Genomic DNA, 18,588 nt, shown 5'->3' with positions numbered 1-18,588 from the left:
TCTGGCATCAACATGACATTTGAGCCCACAGAACTTCCACTCACAGGATATTTTCTTTTTCAAAACTTTCTCTAGAGATGGTTGTGTCTATCTAATCAAACATTTGAAGTGCTTGAGAGTTCCCATTGTTTTGCAAAAATAAACAAAAAATAAAATACAAAGAACCAACACAATGAAGTGACAGAACAAACTACTATAATCAATTAAATTCTCAATATTTTACCATAAAAGAAATGTTTATTTATAAAACAATCTAAATGATTAAAAAACATCATAATTTTGCAACATTAAAAATCCATTAAGAATCAAGTATTAAAAGGTGAATAATGAATAATGAGCTGAATAACAACATTGCTGCTTATTGTAGAACTGCCAATTACTGATCTAAACTAACTTAAATTACATAATAAAACTCCAGTTTCTCCATGGTTTAGTTTTTATTTCTTTAATCTGCTTTGTGCATTGTATTATAAAGTGCTATAAATAAGTGACTGGACTTAACGTTTAATCGACTGATCCACTCTCTTCTATTAACCCAAATAAAAAGTGTTTTTAAAAGCAAACCAAAAAAGAAAAGCACATAGTGGCCGCATACTTTTAGCAAGATTGCACATTGCTTTGTTTTAACCTGCTTTTTGAATCCGTTGTTTGCTCAACTCATACCTGGTTTGCTCCACGTCCCAAGCATGATGTACAAGGCAAGCTACCAAGCAAACTGACCTGACTAGAAAAGTTTTCCATATGGAGATAGCCGGGCGATTACAGACCTATCTAAGTAGTTTTTATGATATTTATTTGTTGGACAATTATTTTATTAACATAATATTAAATAATATTTAATTATTTATTCCCAGTTGTGCAAAAATGTAACCGAGGGCTTGTATTTCCAATGAGCCAGGGTTCCAAAAAGTAGTGCATTTTGAGCTACAGTATATGAATAAAAATTTTAGGTGCTTATAATATAAGTTTCACTATGATTTTTTACCCAAATAGTTTTCAAATTGGTGACTTGTAACATTTTCAGGTACTCTTTACACCTCACTTACTTTAAACTAGGATAAACTGAAAAATTTAAAGCTACTTAAAGCTCCACTTATTTGAAAAATTTGGAAAAAGATGGCTGTTATTGGATAAAGAAGATTTTCTGGATCTCCTCCTCAAAGATCTCCTTCAGTTTGGCACCCAATTGACCAAACTCATTGTCCTTCAGAGAGCAAGAGAGAGAAAAATACACAGCTGTCAAAACACTGAAGAATCATATTGATTATTCATAAACAAATAATAATGTTCATGTATAATCCAAAAGGTTTTTTGGTGTTGTATTTATTATGTCTCATGTGTTTTAATGAATCTTACCTTATTAAAGTTCTTGCAGTTGCTGAAAATGAGCCGAAAGTCAGAGACAAACTCTCCAAACTTCTGATACTTCTTACTTTCTAACTTTGACTTTATTCTGTCCAGCCACATTGGCTGAGAAATGAACTCAGAGTATCTGTCCACCTGGAGAGATATTAGTTTATTTTGACCAATTTCTTAGTTTATTTCAAAACTTTTTAATGTACATTTCATAAATCTAATGTTACACAGACAAATTTACTTTTCATTTTATGCTTGTTTATGACGACTGCAATCAAGTATCGTTTGCTCATTTTTAGGGATGTAACGATATTGTAAATACCGTCATACCGCAATATTAATTTTTTTCGATATTATCGAAGTCGCATGACTCGGTAAAACTGTAGGTCTTCTGAGAAAATTTGCTCAGGCGAATGAAGCGAACGGGACGTAGCTAAAACTACATTTCCCATCAGCCCAGGCGTGGCCATAATCCTTTGCGGTCTGTTGTCGCTACAGATCCAGTAATGCGGAAGTGTAGTGTGCTGCTAGTAGCGGAGATGAAAAAAAGATGGAAATGATCGAACCTAAAGCGGGTGTTGTCGCCGCGCGCGTGCTGAATAGCGGTGCTGTCGCGCGCGTTCTGATCAGCTGTGTTGTGGCGCGCGTATTGTAAAGCGCCGAGGGGGGGTTGAGCGCGCATATTCAAGAGAGGTGTTGTCGCGCGCCTACTGAAGGGCTGGATTGGACGGAGGTTGTGTCGCGTCGCGGGGGCACTTTTGATCGTTTTGGAAGGGCATTTTCTATCCAAGACTAAAAAGGGCATGTGCACTGCACAGGTTGAGCCCTATGTGTGCACGTGCCTGCAAGTTGGGGAATACGACTAATAACAGTCATGGGGACTGCAGAAACACAGCACACTGTTCAGATTGATGCAGACATTGACTTGTACCGCAAAGAGATCTCTATCTCACTCATGGTTTGTCTTCTCAAGTGGGGGAAAGACAATGCACAACGTTACCCACTGCTGTCAACATGGGCCAAGTCATATCTCTCTTGTCCCAGAAACCTCAGTCCCAAATGAGAGGGTTTTTTTCTGTTGCAGGGGACATTGTAAATACCCAGAGATACCAGCTTTTACCAGATTATAATTATATGATAATTTTCCTTTAAACCCATCTCTATCTAAGTGAGTGAGTGATTAAATGTTGAATGTGATGAGTTTTCAACAATACTAAATTGAAACTTTATTTTTTTACATGGTTTAATAATTTTTTGTTATTAAAATTGAAGTTAGTGTTTCAAAGCTTACAGATAGATGGCTAATTTGTATGTCATTGACACTTTTGGCACTTTTTTGGAGTATTTTCAAAAGTTTTTTTTTTCCTGTAAATGATTCAATAAATACCGTACCGTGACATTCATACCGAGGTATTACCGAACCGTGAAATTCTGATACCGTTACATCCCTACTCATTTTGTATAAAGATGGCCTTGTATGAGATTGTTTTAATGACAACTTGACAAAAAAGAAAATCACAACCTACGTATGTCTTTGTCATGACAACTTGACATTACCAAGACAACATCACTTGTCATAAATGTCAATAACATACTTCACATGTTGAGGCCCTTATAAGTAGGCCCACACGGAATCTGTGCGCACAAAAATCCGCAGATTTTTAGCCCATTATTATTTCTGTTTATTTACTTGTGTAGATGTGTGTAAATTCATATTTATGTTTTTAAACAAATTTCACTAATATTATTGACCAATTTGAATATATCCATATGATTTATTTAAAATACAGTTTGTAAAGTCATACTTTCTGTCTTTTAGTAGATATGTTATATGAGAGACTTGCTTTGTTTCCCAAATAAAGTGGATGTAATTGGATATGCATTGTAAACATTAAATAACAGTTGAAAAGGTATTCTTTTTTTAATTCATATGTTAACTTCTTAGTTATAATAGTTTTTAGTTTAACAAAAATTCTGTGCAGAAATAGCAAAAAATGTCCGCAGATTCTGTCTGGCCCTACTTATAAATCAGGAATCGTATAACAGTGCCATTAATTTTTTGAATCAAATATTGTTAAATATTAATTATGTTGTTTTAAAATTATTTAGCAGAGCAAAAGTAATCTGAGTGATCAACACTTATGACAATTGTTATGAGCATGCATTAAAATCATCTTCAAATTCTTGACGTATCAGCCGTAGTGTGCATTTCCAAATCACAATAAGTCAAGTCATTTTACCACAGGTGGACTTCACCTGATCATGGCAAACTGAATGCACTTGAGCTCAATTTTGAGCATAATGGCAATGGCAAATAGTTATATGCATGATTAGAATAATAATAATACAATTAATTAGTTTTTAAATTTCATTATAATGATAATAATGAATTTAATTCATTGAGAAATAAGGTTTTGACATAACAAACTGAGGAAAATTAAAGCATTTCAAATGCTATCAGGACGCACTGTATATGATTTGTTTATACTTAAAGTGCCCCTAGATGTTGACTTCTATTTTAATAGTTTTTTCTAATAAGGTTAGGTTCTGATTGGTTGACAATGATTCTTTCATCTGCTGAAAAAAAAAATTCAATAATATTGATCCAGTGATATTATTATTTTAGTGTATACCAGTTGTAGTGTGGACAGTCATTTTTTATCTTTAGAATCATACTTTAGAATTGTATGTTTGTAATTTTCATTCTTCATATTTAATTTTTATTCTGTTTATACACTACATTATTTGTTACTATTTCATTCAGTGATAATTATTTATTATTGTATTAAACACAACAGGGTAAACTCACATTTGGGCGTGGATCCTCTACAAACACCCTCTGGATATCCTCCTTGTACATACATAACAGCAGGTAGTGGCACTGCTACAGAAGACAAACAACACACACACAAAACATAAGGCTCATGAATGATATTCTCTTTCCAACCCATAGTACTATGAGGCATCATTTAAGGTTGTTGTAGCAGTGTGACTATCTAAAATATTTGAGTTATTGAGTGTGCGTGTTTACCAGTATATACTGAGAAACTGGAGAATCAAAAGCTTCCTGTTCAGTCATGTTACTGGATGCACGCCACTGTAGACTGGTTTTTAACACGCAAAAGGTGCAAATCCATTCCCTGTGTTAAAATACAGAAGGATGCATATACACATGTGCTTTGCAGTCCGAAGGATTTTATTTACTGAATCTGTTTCTCACTCACCCAGAGCCTTCAGGTACAGCTGGTAGGTGACAGTCTGAATGAAAAGCCCGTGGACATCCATCACAACACCTCAGATCTACCCCACAGTGACATGCGTAACACACATCATCGTTGTTCTGCTCCATCTTGTCAAAGAACATGAAACATAAGGGATAATATGCTTCCAAGTGATTGTTCTCGCAGAATGAAGAATAAAGAATAAAGGTTTATCAGCAGGGTGGTCTGTTGTATAGGGGCGTACTCACACTATGTACAGTTGCCTTGAACTGGGCCAAAGCACGCTTGTCCCCCCCTCCCGTCTCCCCCGACGACCCGCACTCACATTACATTTGGGCCTGTGCACGGTAACGTCATCGATGATACGCAGTTCAGTAAGAAGCGCACTCCCTTGGCACAGTGGAGATTTCTTTAGTTGTATTGTTTTAGTCGTTTGAAATGCAGTGATGCACAGTCAAATATTTTGCCGAACAGATCAGCCACTTTTGACGCTCATAAACAATCATAAAGCGCTCGTGCTGCAGGAGTTAGGAGGTTTGCTGAAGGTGCCGCTGTCGTGCAGTGAGGGGTTTGCATCTTTAATAATCTAGGGCAGTTTGTGCTCATTGAACAGTAATGATTAATAAATCCATATGAAACAGTTCCGTAAAAGTCTCGTCTTGTCTTCAGCTCAGGCTTAGGCACGCTTTGCACTCACACACAAGCATAAGGCGCCAAAGCCCAAGTGAACCGTGTCTGAGCCCGATTCAGAGAACTCACACTTCTCAATCGATACGGGAAACGGGCCTGGGCACGGTTTGGATAGCATAGTGTGAGTACGCCCTAAAACTAAAGGCAACCAGCTGAATGTATATTATCCAGCTACTTTACACAAAGCTTAACAATCAGACAACAAACATTTAAGCTATAACAATTTTTTAACATTCAAATGAAGTAGTTCAACGTGAAGCAGATCGTAAGAAAAAAATCTTAAACAACTAGATACAACCTACACTATCCTACTTGTTTATTATAGTATTCGAAAGACACAAACATACACATACACACACATACATACATAACACACACAAACATATAGTTGAAGTCAGAATTATTAGCCCCCCTTTGAATTTTCTTCTTTTCTTTTCAAAAGGGTCACGAAACACCAAAACACATTTTTTGAGCTGTTGACAGTCGTATATGTGTCCCACACTGCTAAAAACACTATTAGGACACCTATATTTCACTAAAAAGGGTAAATTGTTTGTTTTTGCGTTATTTCAAGCAAATTTGTACTTCCTGTTTGAAACGAATTTTTGAAGCTGCGTCACGGTCATGACATAATAGCGTTGTATTCCAGCGTGCAGACTGGGCGTCTGTGCCAGAGTGAGTCTTATTACGTCTTACAGTGTGATGCATTAATGCATGAGTAAGGCTTGGTTCAAACCAATCAGCGTGCTCTATTGTGCAACTTCATTAATATTCATTACTGTCACCGTGTTTACACCACAGAGACGCCACGTTGTATTGGCAAAACAAGCGTGAAGTGTTGCTTTTAAAGTTTGCTGCCATTAAGTTTCGTTTTCATTTTCTCTCTGTGAGAGTTCAGCTGGATCACGTGTGGATTAACAGTGTACGCGACGCTCGACAACAATAACTTAAGTGTCTAAGGACGATTATTGTTTACGTGAGAGCTGTTCTCATCTGCAAACGCTGAGATCCGGATTCACTTGTAGTCTCCTCTTCATAAAGACGCGGCTCTAGTTGCTGGGGATTGTCCTGTCTCTACAGATTTGGTAAGTGAGCGACCAGTGCTCTGTTTATTCAGTTTGTTCGTATCGAACTAAGTTAACTATTGCACTGAGTGCAAACATGTTAGCACCGCATTTTGTGACCGGAATAACACACGCGGCTTTCTGACGCTACCTGCCGTGTGCATCTAAGTTTCCGGAAAATGCTGTGTTTTTTTTCTCTCATTCGACATGCGGTATCAAACATTGCATGAAAAATACACGCTTAGAGCAGATCCTTCAATCAAATATCTTGTTTGTCGCGAGGGGCATGAATGAATTCCCTGAATGAAAGAGCCAAACTGCAGTTAAAGTCCACCATTTAATAATTTGGCAAATAATTCGACTACAGATGTCCATGTAGGTTAAACACCATCACTTTCTCCTGTGTGTATTTTGACTGAAACTCCTGCGTGCCCAAATAGACACTCCCACACCCTCCCACTTTAGTTCCTCCGACACTCCCCCCTAAACAGAGCTGGACACGCCCACTTTTCTGACTTTTTCCAAAGTAGAGGTGTGAAAACACCCTGCTGAAACGAGGGGGTTTCATGGCCCTTTAAATATTTCCCAAATTATGTTTAACAGAGCAAAGGAAATTTTCACAGTATGTCTGATAATATTTTTTCTTCTGGAGAAACTCTTATTTGTTTTTTTTCAGCTAGAATAAAAGCAGTTTTCAATAAAAAAAACAAAAAAAAAAACATTTAAGGTCAAAATGATTAGCCCCTTTTAGCTATTTTTGTCCAATAGTCTACAGAACAAACCATCATTATACAATAACGTGCCTGGTTACCCAAACCTGCCTAATTAACCGAAATAACCAAGTTAAGCCTTTAAATGTCACTTTAAGCTGTATAGAAGTGTCTTGAAAAATATCTAGGTATTAATTACTGTCATCATGGCAAAGATAAAATAAATCAGCTATTAGAGATGAATTATTAAAACTATTATGTGTAGAAATGTGTTGAAAAAAAATCTTCCCTTTGTTAAACAGAAATTGGGGGAAAAAATAAACAGGGGGCTAATAAATCTGTCCTTAACTATAAGGGCTGTCAACGCTAACACGTTAATGTATGCAATTAATCTCCAAAGGTTAATGTGTTAATATTTTTAATACAATTAATTAACCACTTGATAAGGTTTGACCCCAGCTTCTTGTAGTCATTGCAGCCAAATCATTAGTTTAGGCTCCAAAATGGACCTCCAAGCAATATTATGGCTTTAAACCTAATAAAAAAGGCCAGATTAGATATAAATATGCAAAATCTGCAGCAGAAAGGTCCCTGTTATACGTGATCATACATCAAGTCTGTCAATCTTCAAATGGATTGTTGAAAGACGGTACTTGCTAACAAAATATAGGAAGATTGGCGAATGGATGAATGCAGAGCAGAAACGAGACTCCCACTGATATGCCCACCATAAAGACATTACATGTGACCAGAAAGTAAAAAAAAAAAGTCTTTTAAGGGCATTTATAAGGACAAATGTATTTTTTTCAAAACAATAAAGTGCACATTTACATTATTTATAACAAGCACTACCATATACATAAATAAAATAAGAAGAATAAATTTGATTTAATGCCACCTTTACTGTTTTGTTTGTTTGTTTGTTTAGAGAACGATAATTGGGGTGCACATAGATTATTATTCTATTTATTTATTTATTTATTCAATTTTAATAGCTATAATACTTTTTTTGGTATGGTTCTCAAAGGAGTACCTGGAGATGTTGCTTGATTCTCACATTGTTCATAGCCTACTGCCATCTTAATTTATAAATGCCTATGTATCCATCTATTTATCATGAATGTAAATGTAAAAGTTCAAATGAATAAAAAAGGGTCATTTTTAGCTAAAGTCATACATAATTATTAGTGGTTTCACTTTGTTTGATTTGATGTGGTATAAACAGGTTCCGTGTTGCCTTCTATTTGAATCACATTCAAATTAATTAAATCTGGTACACAAAAGCGTTTCTCTTTTACTGTACCTGGCTTGAATTTTTATTTTAATAGCACTACGTACTAATTATGTGAACTCCTGATGATAATAACCTCTCTGCATTGCATAATTAACACAACATTCTGCTGAATTAAACTTAATATTAATATAAACTTTATGATGACTAACTGCAAGATGAAGATGATTCTTACCAGGTCTTCTGGATCAGTGCTGCATTTCACACATTCACACAGAAGAGAATGAATCTGTAGGATCTTTTTCTGAAAGACCAACATTTGCAAGCATTATAATCATAATTTATATCTCTCTTGTCTTATTATACTGTATCATTATATACTTGTAATGTTCTCTCCCGCTTGTTACCTTGCATAAAAAGTTGAGAGTTTTTCCATGGCACAGTATATCTCTTTTCCAGAGTCCATCAGTGAGAGTTGGTTCCTCCTTTACAAATTCCTCCGGAGTGAACCAGCGTTCCTCAGTCCGTATACACTTCCCACGCCTCCCTGCAACATTAAATAAACATAATCTCCTCCTATTTAATACTCAAAACTACAACTGCATGCTCAGTTGTGTGTGTGCATTCAGTGCAGAAACACACCTGTGGCAAACCTGCCTTTGTACAGAGTCCCAGTGAGTGAAACGCAGGTGACTTGTAAAGTTGGAGCCTGGAAAACAGTCAGATCTGCCATCTCATCTTCCTCCTCCTCCTCCTCCTCATGAACTCTACTTCTAAACTGTGATCCTCCTCCTGAGCTCCTGCTCTCCTCCTGGAAGTCTTCAGCATCACTTTCCTCTTCTGAACTGGCGCTGGTTTCTGAATCTTGAAGAATAAAACACATAGCTGCACTCAGACAGACAGGAGAGATTGAGTGTGAATGAATGTGAATGATAGAGACTCGCTCTCACCTAGACTGGAGCTCTCCGATGAACTGATGCAACACAGCTCTGTCTTGTTCTGCAGGATTGAACATAGTGATTTGATGAAATTCCAGGGAAAAACACAACCTCATCATAGAGATAAAGACAAATTACTTTTTGGACACATTTCCTCTTTCTTCTCTCCATCGGAGGACACTGAAGATGATTCTCCTGAAAGAATGAGATAGGAAGTGATGTCAGATCATACACATAACAATAACTGCTGTTTTTAGTGTAGTTAGTCATGTAGTAATGTTAAAATCTCAGATGAACATCAACATAACATATTGCAGTGTCATTGATTGTTTAACTGAGAAAGAAAAGATTTAAAGTAACAATGTGTTAAAAGAGTCCAAGCCCAGACCTTGTTCTGAACGATGTAGTGAGAGTCGTGCAGAAACAAAATGACCACAAAAGACTTAATAAACTGAAAAAAAAAATTGTTTTCGCCAAAATTCTCCCGGATCGATGTGAGAGATTGATAAAGACACACAGAATAGGTATTACACCTGTTTAACAGCGCAAGCAGGGTGTGAGCATGGCGTGCGCTATGCGTATGGAGAGCTGAAGCAGCGATTTGTATCGGTATTGGTTCGTACTGAAGGCTGCAATATCAGTATCGTATCGGAAGTTAAAATGTTGTATCGGGACATCCCTAAACATGGACTCTAAAAAAAACACGTGCTGCTCACACTTGCGGTGCAAAAATATTTGTGCTCTTTTGGTTTTAAAGATATTAAGATATTTTTGTTAGGTCATTCAGCAGTCACGCAGACCCCCACATGCTTCACATTCACCCCAAATAGTCTTGCTGGTTTGGCCTTTGTTTGTGCTAGTTTGTGCCATTAAAAGTTCCATTTGTGCTGTTTCCGCTATTAAAATATTACACATTGAATTATGGGCGATGATGTCACCAGCCCCCCAACATACAGTTGAAGTGTGATATTGCTTATTAGTTGAAGAATTCGTAAATAATTTTTTTCCTATTTTAATATTTACCAAATGATGTTTAACACAGCAAGTAAATTTCACAATATTTTTTCTTCCGGAGATAGTCTGCTTTGTATTATTTCGGCAAAAATAAAAGCAGTTTTTAAGCAGCTGATGACGCCATTGCCCATAATAATCCATTAACGGAACTTTCACCAGCACAAATGAATGAGACTATGTGGGGTGAATTTAAAGCATGTGGGGGGCTGTGTGACCACATGTATATGTGTATATATATATATATATATATATATATATATATATATATATATATATATATATATATATATATATATATATATACACAGTTGAAGTCAGAATTATTTACCCCCCTGAATTATTAGTGTCCCTATTTATTTTTTCCACAATTTCTGTTTAACAGAGGAAAGATTGTTTCAGCACATTTCTAAGCATAATAGTTTTAAAAACTTATTTCTATTAACTGATTTATTTTCTCTTTGTCATGATGACAGTAAATAATATTTTACTTGATATTTTTCAAGACACTTCTATACAGCTAAAAGTGACATTTAAAGGCTTCACTAGGTTAATAAGGTGAACTAGGCGGGTTAGGGTAATTAGGCAAGTTATTGTACAACGATGGTTTGTTCTAAAGATTATCGAAAAAAAAAATAGTTTAAAGGGGCTAATAATTTTGTCCCAAAAATGGTTTTAAAAAATGTAAAACTGCTTTTATTCTGGCTGAAATAAAACAATTAAGACTTTCTATAGAAGAAAAAATATTATCAGACATACTGTGAAAATTTCCTTGCTCTGTTAAAAATCATTTGGGAAAGAGAAAAAAAAAAATCAAAAGGGGGCTTATAATTCTGACTTCAACTGTATGTATGTATGTATGTATGTATGTATGTATGTATATATATATATATATATATATATATATATATATATATATATATTTTTTTTTTTTTTTTTATGTTAACAGACTGTATATTAAGGATATATATTGTTTAAAAAAAGGATATCAAGATATTCTCTCAGTGACATTTTAGAAATATACTTTTCTTTTAGATTTAAATATATATTACATTAAAGATTCTTTCTACACATTTATTGGGAAACTGCCTTTTAATATGGAGTAAAGATTGACTCAAAACAATAGAATGATCTTATACAACCCAATTTATAAATCTATATATTGTATAGACAGTATTTGTTTTTATCAAATCAGTTAAACAAACAAAAATCTAAACTACTAAATAGAAAGAAAATAAATAAAAAATTCCAGTAAACCGACCCAGGACAACATGTGAATCATTTAATAAAGATCACATGTTTTCTCAGTCTATGTGTCTGCACAATTTACCTCTATGAGTTTTTTAAGTGGTGTATTTCTGCAGCGGATGCTGACTTTCCAGTTTTTGGTCTTCTCCTTCCCTGCAAACTTCTCAAACTCAGATGGGGAAAACCAGCGTCCCTGAGCCAAAATACACTTCTCTCCTACAGAACAAACGGACAGCATGCTTTCAGACTAGTAGAGCAACAATACAGCTTGATAATGGTTGAGTTCATGTCATAATTTTAGGATCACGGTTTCGACATGGTTATGTATATGGTCAGTAAAAAAACAGCAGACTATCAGATAAAAAACAGATCTATCTACTAACAATAGCACAAATAAACACAATATAGCAAAGATGCTAAAATAAACAGTGCTTTTCAGGTACCTAACAGCAGTTTTCAGATACAGAAACTGAAGAATATAATCAAATATAACACTGCATACTGTATATAAACTTCAAATTAAATAAAGATTAAACATTATTTAAGTTACAACAGCTATTCAGTCATTTCATTATCTTCTGTTGTTTGATTAATAACAAAAACACAGACAACAGGAATAAGGTGTTTTCTGAAACTGCAAAGTTATGGGCAACACCGAATTTCTCTAAGGCAACACTGATTAAATTATCGTCAAGTGGGACATTTTTACATAATTATTTACAAATTAATTAATTACAACAGTTTGTATATGTGCCTCCTACTTGTTAAGGGTCCAAAATGAATTGGACAATTGGCTTCTCAGCTGTTCCATGGCCAGGCGCGTGTTATTCCCTCATTATCCCGGTTACAATGAGCAGATAAAAGGTCCAGAGTTCATTTCAAGTGGGCTATTTGCATTTGGAATCTGTTACTCTCAACTTTCAAGATGAGATCCAAAGAGTTGTTACTATCAGTCAAGCAAGCCATCATTAGGCTTAAAACACAAAACAAACCCATCCAAGAGATAGCTAAAACATCAGGTGTGGCCAAAACAATTGTTTGGAGCATTCTTAAAAAGAGAGACGCACCAATGAGATCAGCAACATCAAAAAGACCCAGAGGACCACATAAACAACTGTGGTGGACGACTAAAGAATTCTTTCCTTGGTGAAGAAAACACCCTTCACAACATTTGGCCAGATTAAGAACACTTTCCAGGAGGTAGATGTAAGTGTGTCAGAGTCAACAATCAAGAGAAGACTATACCAGAGTAAATACAGAGGGTTCACCACAAGATGTAAATCACTGATGAGCCTCAAAAACAGCAAGGCCAGATTAGAGTTCTTAAAAGCCTTTAAAGTGCTGGAACAACATCCTATGGATAGATGAGATCAAGATCTCAAAGATATTGAGCTTGCTGAAGACAAAACTGAAGAGAAAATGCCCTAAGAACAAGCAGGAACTGAAGACAGTTGCTGTAAAGGCCTGGCAGAGCACCACCAGGGATGAAATCTATGTGTTCCAGACTTCAGACTGTAATTGACTGCAAAGGATTTGTAACCAAGTATTAAAAAGTGAAAGTTTGATTAATGATTATTATTCTGTCCAATTACATTTGGACCCCTAACAAGTCAGAAGCATATAAGCAAACTGTTGTAATTCCTACAGCGTTTACCTGATTTGGATGTAAATACCCTTAAATTAAAGCTGACAGTTAAAGCACCCATGTTCATTTAATTCCAAACCCATTGTGTTGGTGTATAGAGCCAAACATGTTGGAATTGTGTCAATGTCTTTATGGACCTAACTGTATATGCATAATGAACTGCTGAGGTTTTACCGAATTATATGTATATGTAGTATTGTGACATCCTTAAAAAATAATGATAAATACACATTTTTATAAATGTTGTAGCAGCTAGAGCAAAAACAGAGTGATGGTGAACCTTTAGGCAGTTTGTCCCGATAGAGAGTGCCTTCTTTATCCCCACATTTTACAGGCAGCTGGGTTTTATAAATAGGAAACATCCAAATCTCCTGATTGTCTCCTTTCTTTACAGGAGATGCTGAAAAAGAGAGAGGAGGGAACACAGATTACAAAACAAAAGTTTTGTTTTTTTTTGTCACAGATTAAAATAAAAGCAATTGTGACCTTCAGGAACAGGACATTGAGCACCAGCAAACACAGAGAACTTTTGAGACATCCGAGACTCACAGAATGAAGGTTTCTTAGCTGGTTTCTTGCGAGTCGGAGTGGAAGCAGAAGACGGACCGGGATCACCACTATCCTCACTACTTTGGTCATCTCTAATTCTCTTTCTGGTGTTTTTCCTCGGCTTCTCTTTCTTCTCTGTTACTTCACTCTCTTTTGTCGGCGTCTCAGCATCTGCAGGTTCTTCTGAGAAACTAATGACTAGATCAAAGAAAAGAAAAAAAGCACAGAGTTAAAAAAATCTCAATCCAAAATGCAGTATGTGCCTCTATGATTTTATAACAATCAAATGCAGTGACCAGCATCTGGCAGGCTGTTTTTGAGCAGGCATAGAGTGGGGTATTTCTGCACGATATGATCTTTAAACACACAGCGCCAGAATCTATGCATGTGCTGAGATCTCTCTTTCTCCAGCCAGTCCAGAACCTCATAGACTCCTTTCTGCTTCTGATCTCGTTTGTGCATCTTTTTCACCTTCTGAAGACAAAAACAGAGAGGGAAATGTGCCCAGATGTTATTAAGTTCTTACAGTAACACAAGAATAAACTGATAGTAGCAGATACTAATATCATGGTTTTTCACAGCTTTGGGTAAGTTCAATTTTGGGAACATTTTCAAGTCTTTGATGCTCACCAAAGCTGCATTTATGACACAGGACAATACAGTAAGATTTTTCAGCTATTTCAGTTTACATTTTAATGTTTTAAAATTTCATTTACACATAATAGTCATATAATCCCTCAGAAATCATGCTAATACTCATACTTATGATTTGTTCCTCCACAAACATTTCTCATTAATATTAATGTTAAAAACACATGTGCTGTTGAATATTTTTGTTTAAATTATGAATTCAAAAGCATAGTATTATTGTGGTACATTGACGAAACACATGGTATTATTGTGATAATTCTCTTGTACATGTCCAAAATTATTGTATTAATAAGCCAAACACGGCAATGAAATCTTTCGGTATTGCCAGAAATAATAGAAATTACCATAATAACGATAAAAATGTAATGTAATGTAATGTAATGTAATGTAATGTAATGTAATGTGTATTTATATAGCGCATTTATTGTGTATTGCCATACACCCAAAGCGCTTCACAATCATGAGGGGGGTCTCTCTACACCACCACCAGTGTGCAGCATCCACTTGGATGATGCGATGGCAGCCACAGGACAACGGCGCCAGTGCGCTCACCACACACCAGCTATTGGTGGAGTGGAGGGACAGTGATAGAGCCAATTCGGTAGAGAGGGGATGATTGGGAGGCCATGATCTTAAGGGCCGATAGAGGGACTTTGGCCAGGACACCGGGGTTACACCCCTGCTCTTTCACGAGAAGTGCCTTGGGATTTTTAATGACCACAGAGAGTCAGGACCTCGGTTTAACGTCTCATCCGAAAGACGGCGCACACTGACAGTGTAGTGTCCCCTTCACTTTTACTGGGGCATTAGGACTCACACAGACCACAGGTTGAGCGCCCCCTGCTGGCCTCACTAACACCACTTCCAACAAAATCTATAGTGTAGTGCAAAAACATGGTAGTGCAACTGTAAAACTGCAAAAGCATAATGTTCAGAGTTCCCACTCTCTCATGGACACCAAACTCAAGAACTTTTTAAATCAGTAATATTTAAAAAGTTGTAATTTACATACCTCCAGCATATACAGCACCATTAAAGTTCTTCCTGTACTTAACATTTCACTCACCTAATACTTACGAATATTTAATATTTACATTAAAATGTCATGATGTTTTGAATGACACTATTAAAAATGTTTATGTTTTTAAACAACCGTTTTAAAGTCAAGTTCAAAGAAGTTTAATACAGTTAGTTGACTTTAATCCTGGCAATATTGATATGTGGTGTCTTAAATATTGATAAAATGTATTATTTGTCAGAGTTCATGTATAAGATTAAAATGAGCATTTTTAAATTAAGAATTTGTAAGTTTTTTTCGTTCAGCTTGTTAAAATAACACCATAAACTTTCAATTCAAGCACTGTCAAGACCCTGTGTTTGTTTTTAAATATTTTCCAAGCCTTTCTTGAATTCATAGGTTTGAAAATCAAGATCTTCTGATCGGGATCGGGTCTGCCATGGTGTCCCTCAGGTGTCGGTCTTAGGTCCCATACTTTTCAGCATTTATATGCTTCCACTGGGGCATATCATCAGCAAGTATGGACTGGGACACCACTTTTATGCTGATGATACCCAAGTTTATATCAGCTCTAGATCTGATCTGTCTGTAACTGCCTCAATCCTCTCAAAGTGTCTGCAGGAAATTTCTAAAATTGAATTGTTCTAAAACTTCCTTATTGGCACACCAGCAGACACTTTCAAAGATAGCGAGTTTAAATTAAATTTGGATAATGCTGGCATCTGTTCATCTACCAAAGCACATATCCTTGGTGTGATTTATGACACTCATCTGTCACTAGACTCGCACATCAAGAGCATTACAAAATCTGCTTTTCATCATCTGAGGAATACTGCAAAAATCAGATCTTACCTCACTCAACCTGAAAGACCCATGCATTTGTCACTTCCAGGATTGACTATTGTAACGCACTCTTTGTTGGTTTACCTGCTAAATTAATCAAACGGCGGCAGTATATACAAAACTCAGCAGCACACATTCACACACACACTCCACCACATCCCTGGTGTGCTTTATAGCTTGCATTGGCTCCCAGTTCAGTCCCGTATCAGTTTTAAAACACTCACACTTGCCTATAAACCTCTACATGGCACAGCTCCTTCCTATATCTGTGACATTGTCTCCAAGTACACACCTTCTTGTTCCCTGCTGTCTGCTGATACTCTCACCCTTCAACATCCACCCTGTAGATTAAAATCAATGGGGGAGAGAGCCTTCTCTGTTGCTGCACTCAGGTTATGGGATGCTCTTCCTGATTCTGTAAGAAATGCTTCCACACTAGCTTTAAGATGTTAAAAACTCATCTTTTTAAGCATTTTTAGATTCTTGATTATATGTATACTTGTATTTATTGCATGTTTGATTTTTCTGTTGTTGTAGTGCTTTGGGTTTTAGAAAAGCGCATTGTAAATAAAATGTATTATTATCTTTCAAGTAGCTTCAAGAAGCGTGGGAATCCTGAATATGATTATGGTTCATTGACTAAACCATTGTATTTTTTATAGTAGATGGCCTAAAGGAGCATGGTGTTCAAAACAGATTGATATGGCTTTTACATAATCAAAATATGGTATTGGAAAGATCTGTTAGTACAGCAGTAATATAAATTAATATAAAATAAAGAGTAACTCAATAAATGTACTCTACTTTCATGTACTGTTGTTGTAATTTTGCAAGGATATGTTTTAATAAAATGTTTCGTTTGTTCTTTATTCCTGTGGAAATGCCTAAATACACATTATTACTATGATGCCATATACACTAATATTGCCATGGTCAACATACAGTATTGATAAGATAACTATGGCAGTCAAATGTTTTATTAGTGCCAATTAAAGCCCAAATGTAATAGCATTGTATCATGCTAGAAAATGTTTACGAAAGTTACTGTTTTATTTTGGGGTGTATCTGTGTTTATAATGTGGGGTTTTAAGGGGCTAGATTTTGGGAAAAAGAAAGTCTGCGCACTCGAGACGGGTATGTTTTTTTTTGTGCAAGAGAGTTGCTACTCTCCAGCGAGCAAAAGAATTACTCTGTAACGTGCAAAAGTTCAGTTCATTTCTTTCGTTTCTTTCCTATTTTGCTGTGGCTAAGTTTTCTGGGTTTGCTGGTGCTTGATGAAATCAAAAGTGGAAAACATTTCTTCATTGATTCCCTTTCCTTCGGCTTAGTCCCTTTATTAATCAGAGGTCACCACAGCGGAATGAACCGCTAACTCATTCAGCATATGTTTTACACAGCGAATGCCCTTCCAGCTGCAACCCAGTACTGGGAAGCTGTGGCTGACTGTCCAAATAATTTTACTATGGTACCATTTTAAAACAAGCACTTGTATTTTAATTTAACATGATAAAATATATGGTATTAATAAGGTAACAATAACAGGGTTGTGTTAGTGTCAGCAATAATGTTAATTCATATTAAAAAAGGTTAATTAACTAACGTATTTAACAAAGCCATCGATTTACAACAGACAAAACAAAAACAAATGTACTATTATACAGTTTGACCAAGGCATAGTAATAATAGCATTCTGTGGCTATACAAATTGTAATACAGCAGTCAGAAATTATGGTTACTTAACGTGCACTATGATAAAACAATGCTAATTTTCATAAGGGGTCCAAAGTGTGTGTGTGAGGGTGGGCGTGTTCCTACCTCAAAGAGCGGCTCCGGCAACAGGTCGTAGTCTCTCAGCTGTGTGAGGAAAATGTGCGGTTGCTCAATGCACGAAATCTCCGTCTTTTTGCGGCGGAAAAATGACAACAGCTGTTGATTCGTTAGAAAATCCAACTCCATTTGGTCGATGACTCCCATGAATTCAACGATCTGATATACGACATGAAATCATTTAAATAACTTTGCGTGCGGCATGAAGATACACCTACAGCACACCAGATACAGTTCTGCATGACATGCATTATTACGAAGCCTTGTGCAACACATCGCCATGAAGAATAGGGAGAAAGTTGAACTATACAGAGGTCTAAAAGCAACATTTGCTTATTTAACTCGTACGTACCTGTTAAAGTTTGAGCTGTATGGGGGATTTGTGTACTTTTGGCTTGACAAAAGCCGTGCAGAATCAGTTGTTGTTGTTTCCAAATCTCCCGCCTGAATGAAGCAAATCTTACTCATACGGGATAGTTCGCGGGAAGTGATGAAACGAAAGCGAAAGTTAACCCTTAGACTAAGTCATGCTAATCGAATTTGATAAAAACTACAGAATGCTTATTTTAGCATTTAAACTTTTGTA

At 36.1% G+C, this 18,588-nt stretch overlaps 1 protein-coding gene across 2 annotated transcripts; it reads right to left on the bottom strand.

Moving 5' to 3' along the window:
- Window positions 1-206: 206 nt before the first annotated feature.
- Window positions 207-18,452, bottom strand: sp100.1 (SP110 nuclear body protein, tandem duplicate 1). Of its 2 annotated transcripts, XM_087244491.1 has the most exons (17): window positions 18,355-18,452; window positions 17,991-18,161; window positions 16,468-16,590; window positions 13,960-14,137; window positions 13,664-13,861; window positions 13,395-13,514; window positions 11,552-11,685; window positions 9,349-9,405; window positions 9,223-9,271; window positions 8,915-9,136; window positions 8,680-8,819; window positions 8,508-8,576; window positions 4,581-4,705; window positions 4,388-4,496; window positions 4,166-4,240; window positions 1,357-1,500; window positions 207-1,204 (listed from the first exon to the last, which is right to left on the bottom strand). In XM_087244491.1, exons 4-17 carry the CDS (start codon window positions 14,123-14,125, stop codon window positions 1,124-1,126), a joined length of 1,689 nt encoding a protein of 562 aa, XP_087100617.1. In that variant the 5' UTR covers window positions 14,126-14,137; window positions 16,468-16,590; window positions 17,991-18,161; window positions 18,355-18,452; the 3' UTR covers window positions 207-1,123. The 2 variants fall into 2 exon arrangements, with proteins under 2 accessions (XP_087100617.1, XP_087100616.1); XM_087244490.1 differs by lacking the exon at window positions 16,468-16,590.
- Between the last annotated feature and the right edge of the window lie 136 nt (window positions 18,453-18,588).

This window comes from Danio rerio, chromosome 3 (genome assembly GCF_052040795.2).
Source record: "Danio rerio strain M-AB ecotype USA chromosome 3, GRCz13ab, whole genome shotgun sequence".
Lineage (NCBI taxonomy): Eukaryota > Metazoa > Chordata > Actinopteri > Cypriniformes > Danionidae > Danio > Danio rerio.
Note: the sequence above shows the minus strand (reverse complement) of the source record. Positions and strands in the feature narration are given on the sequence as shown.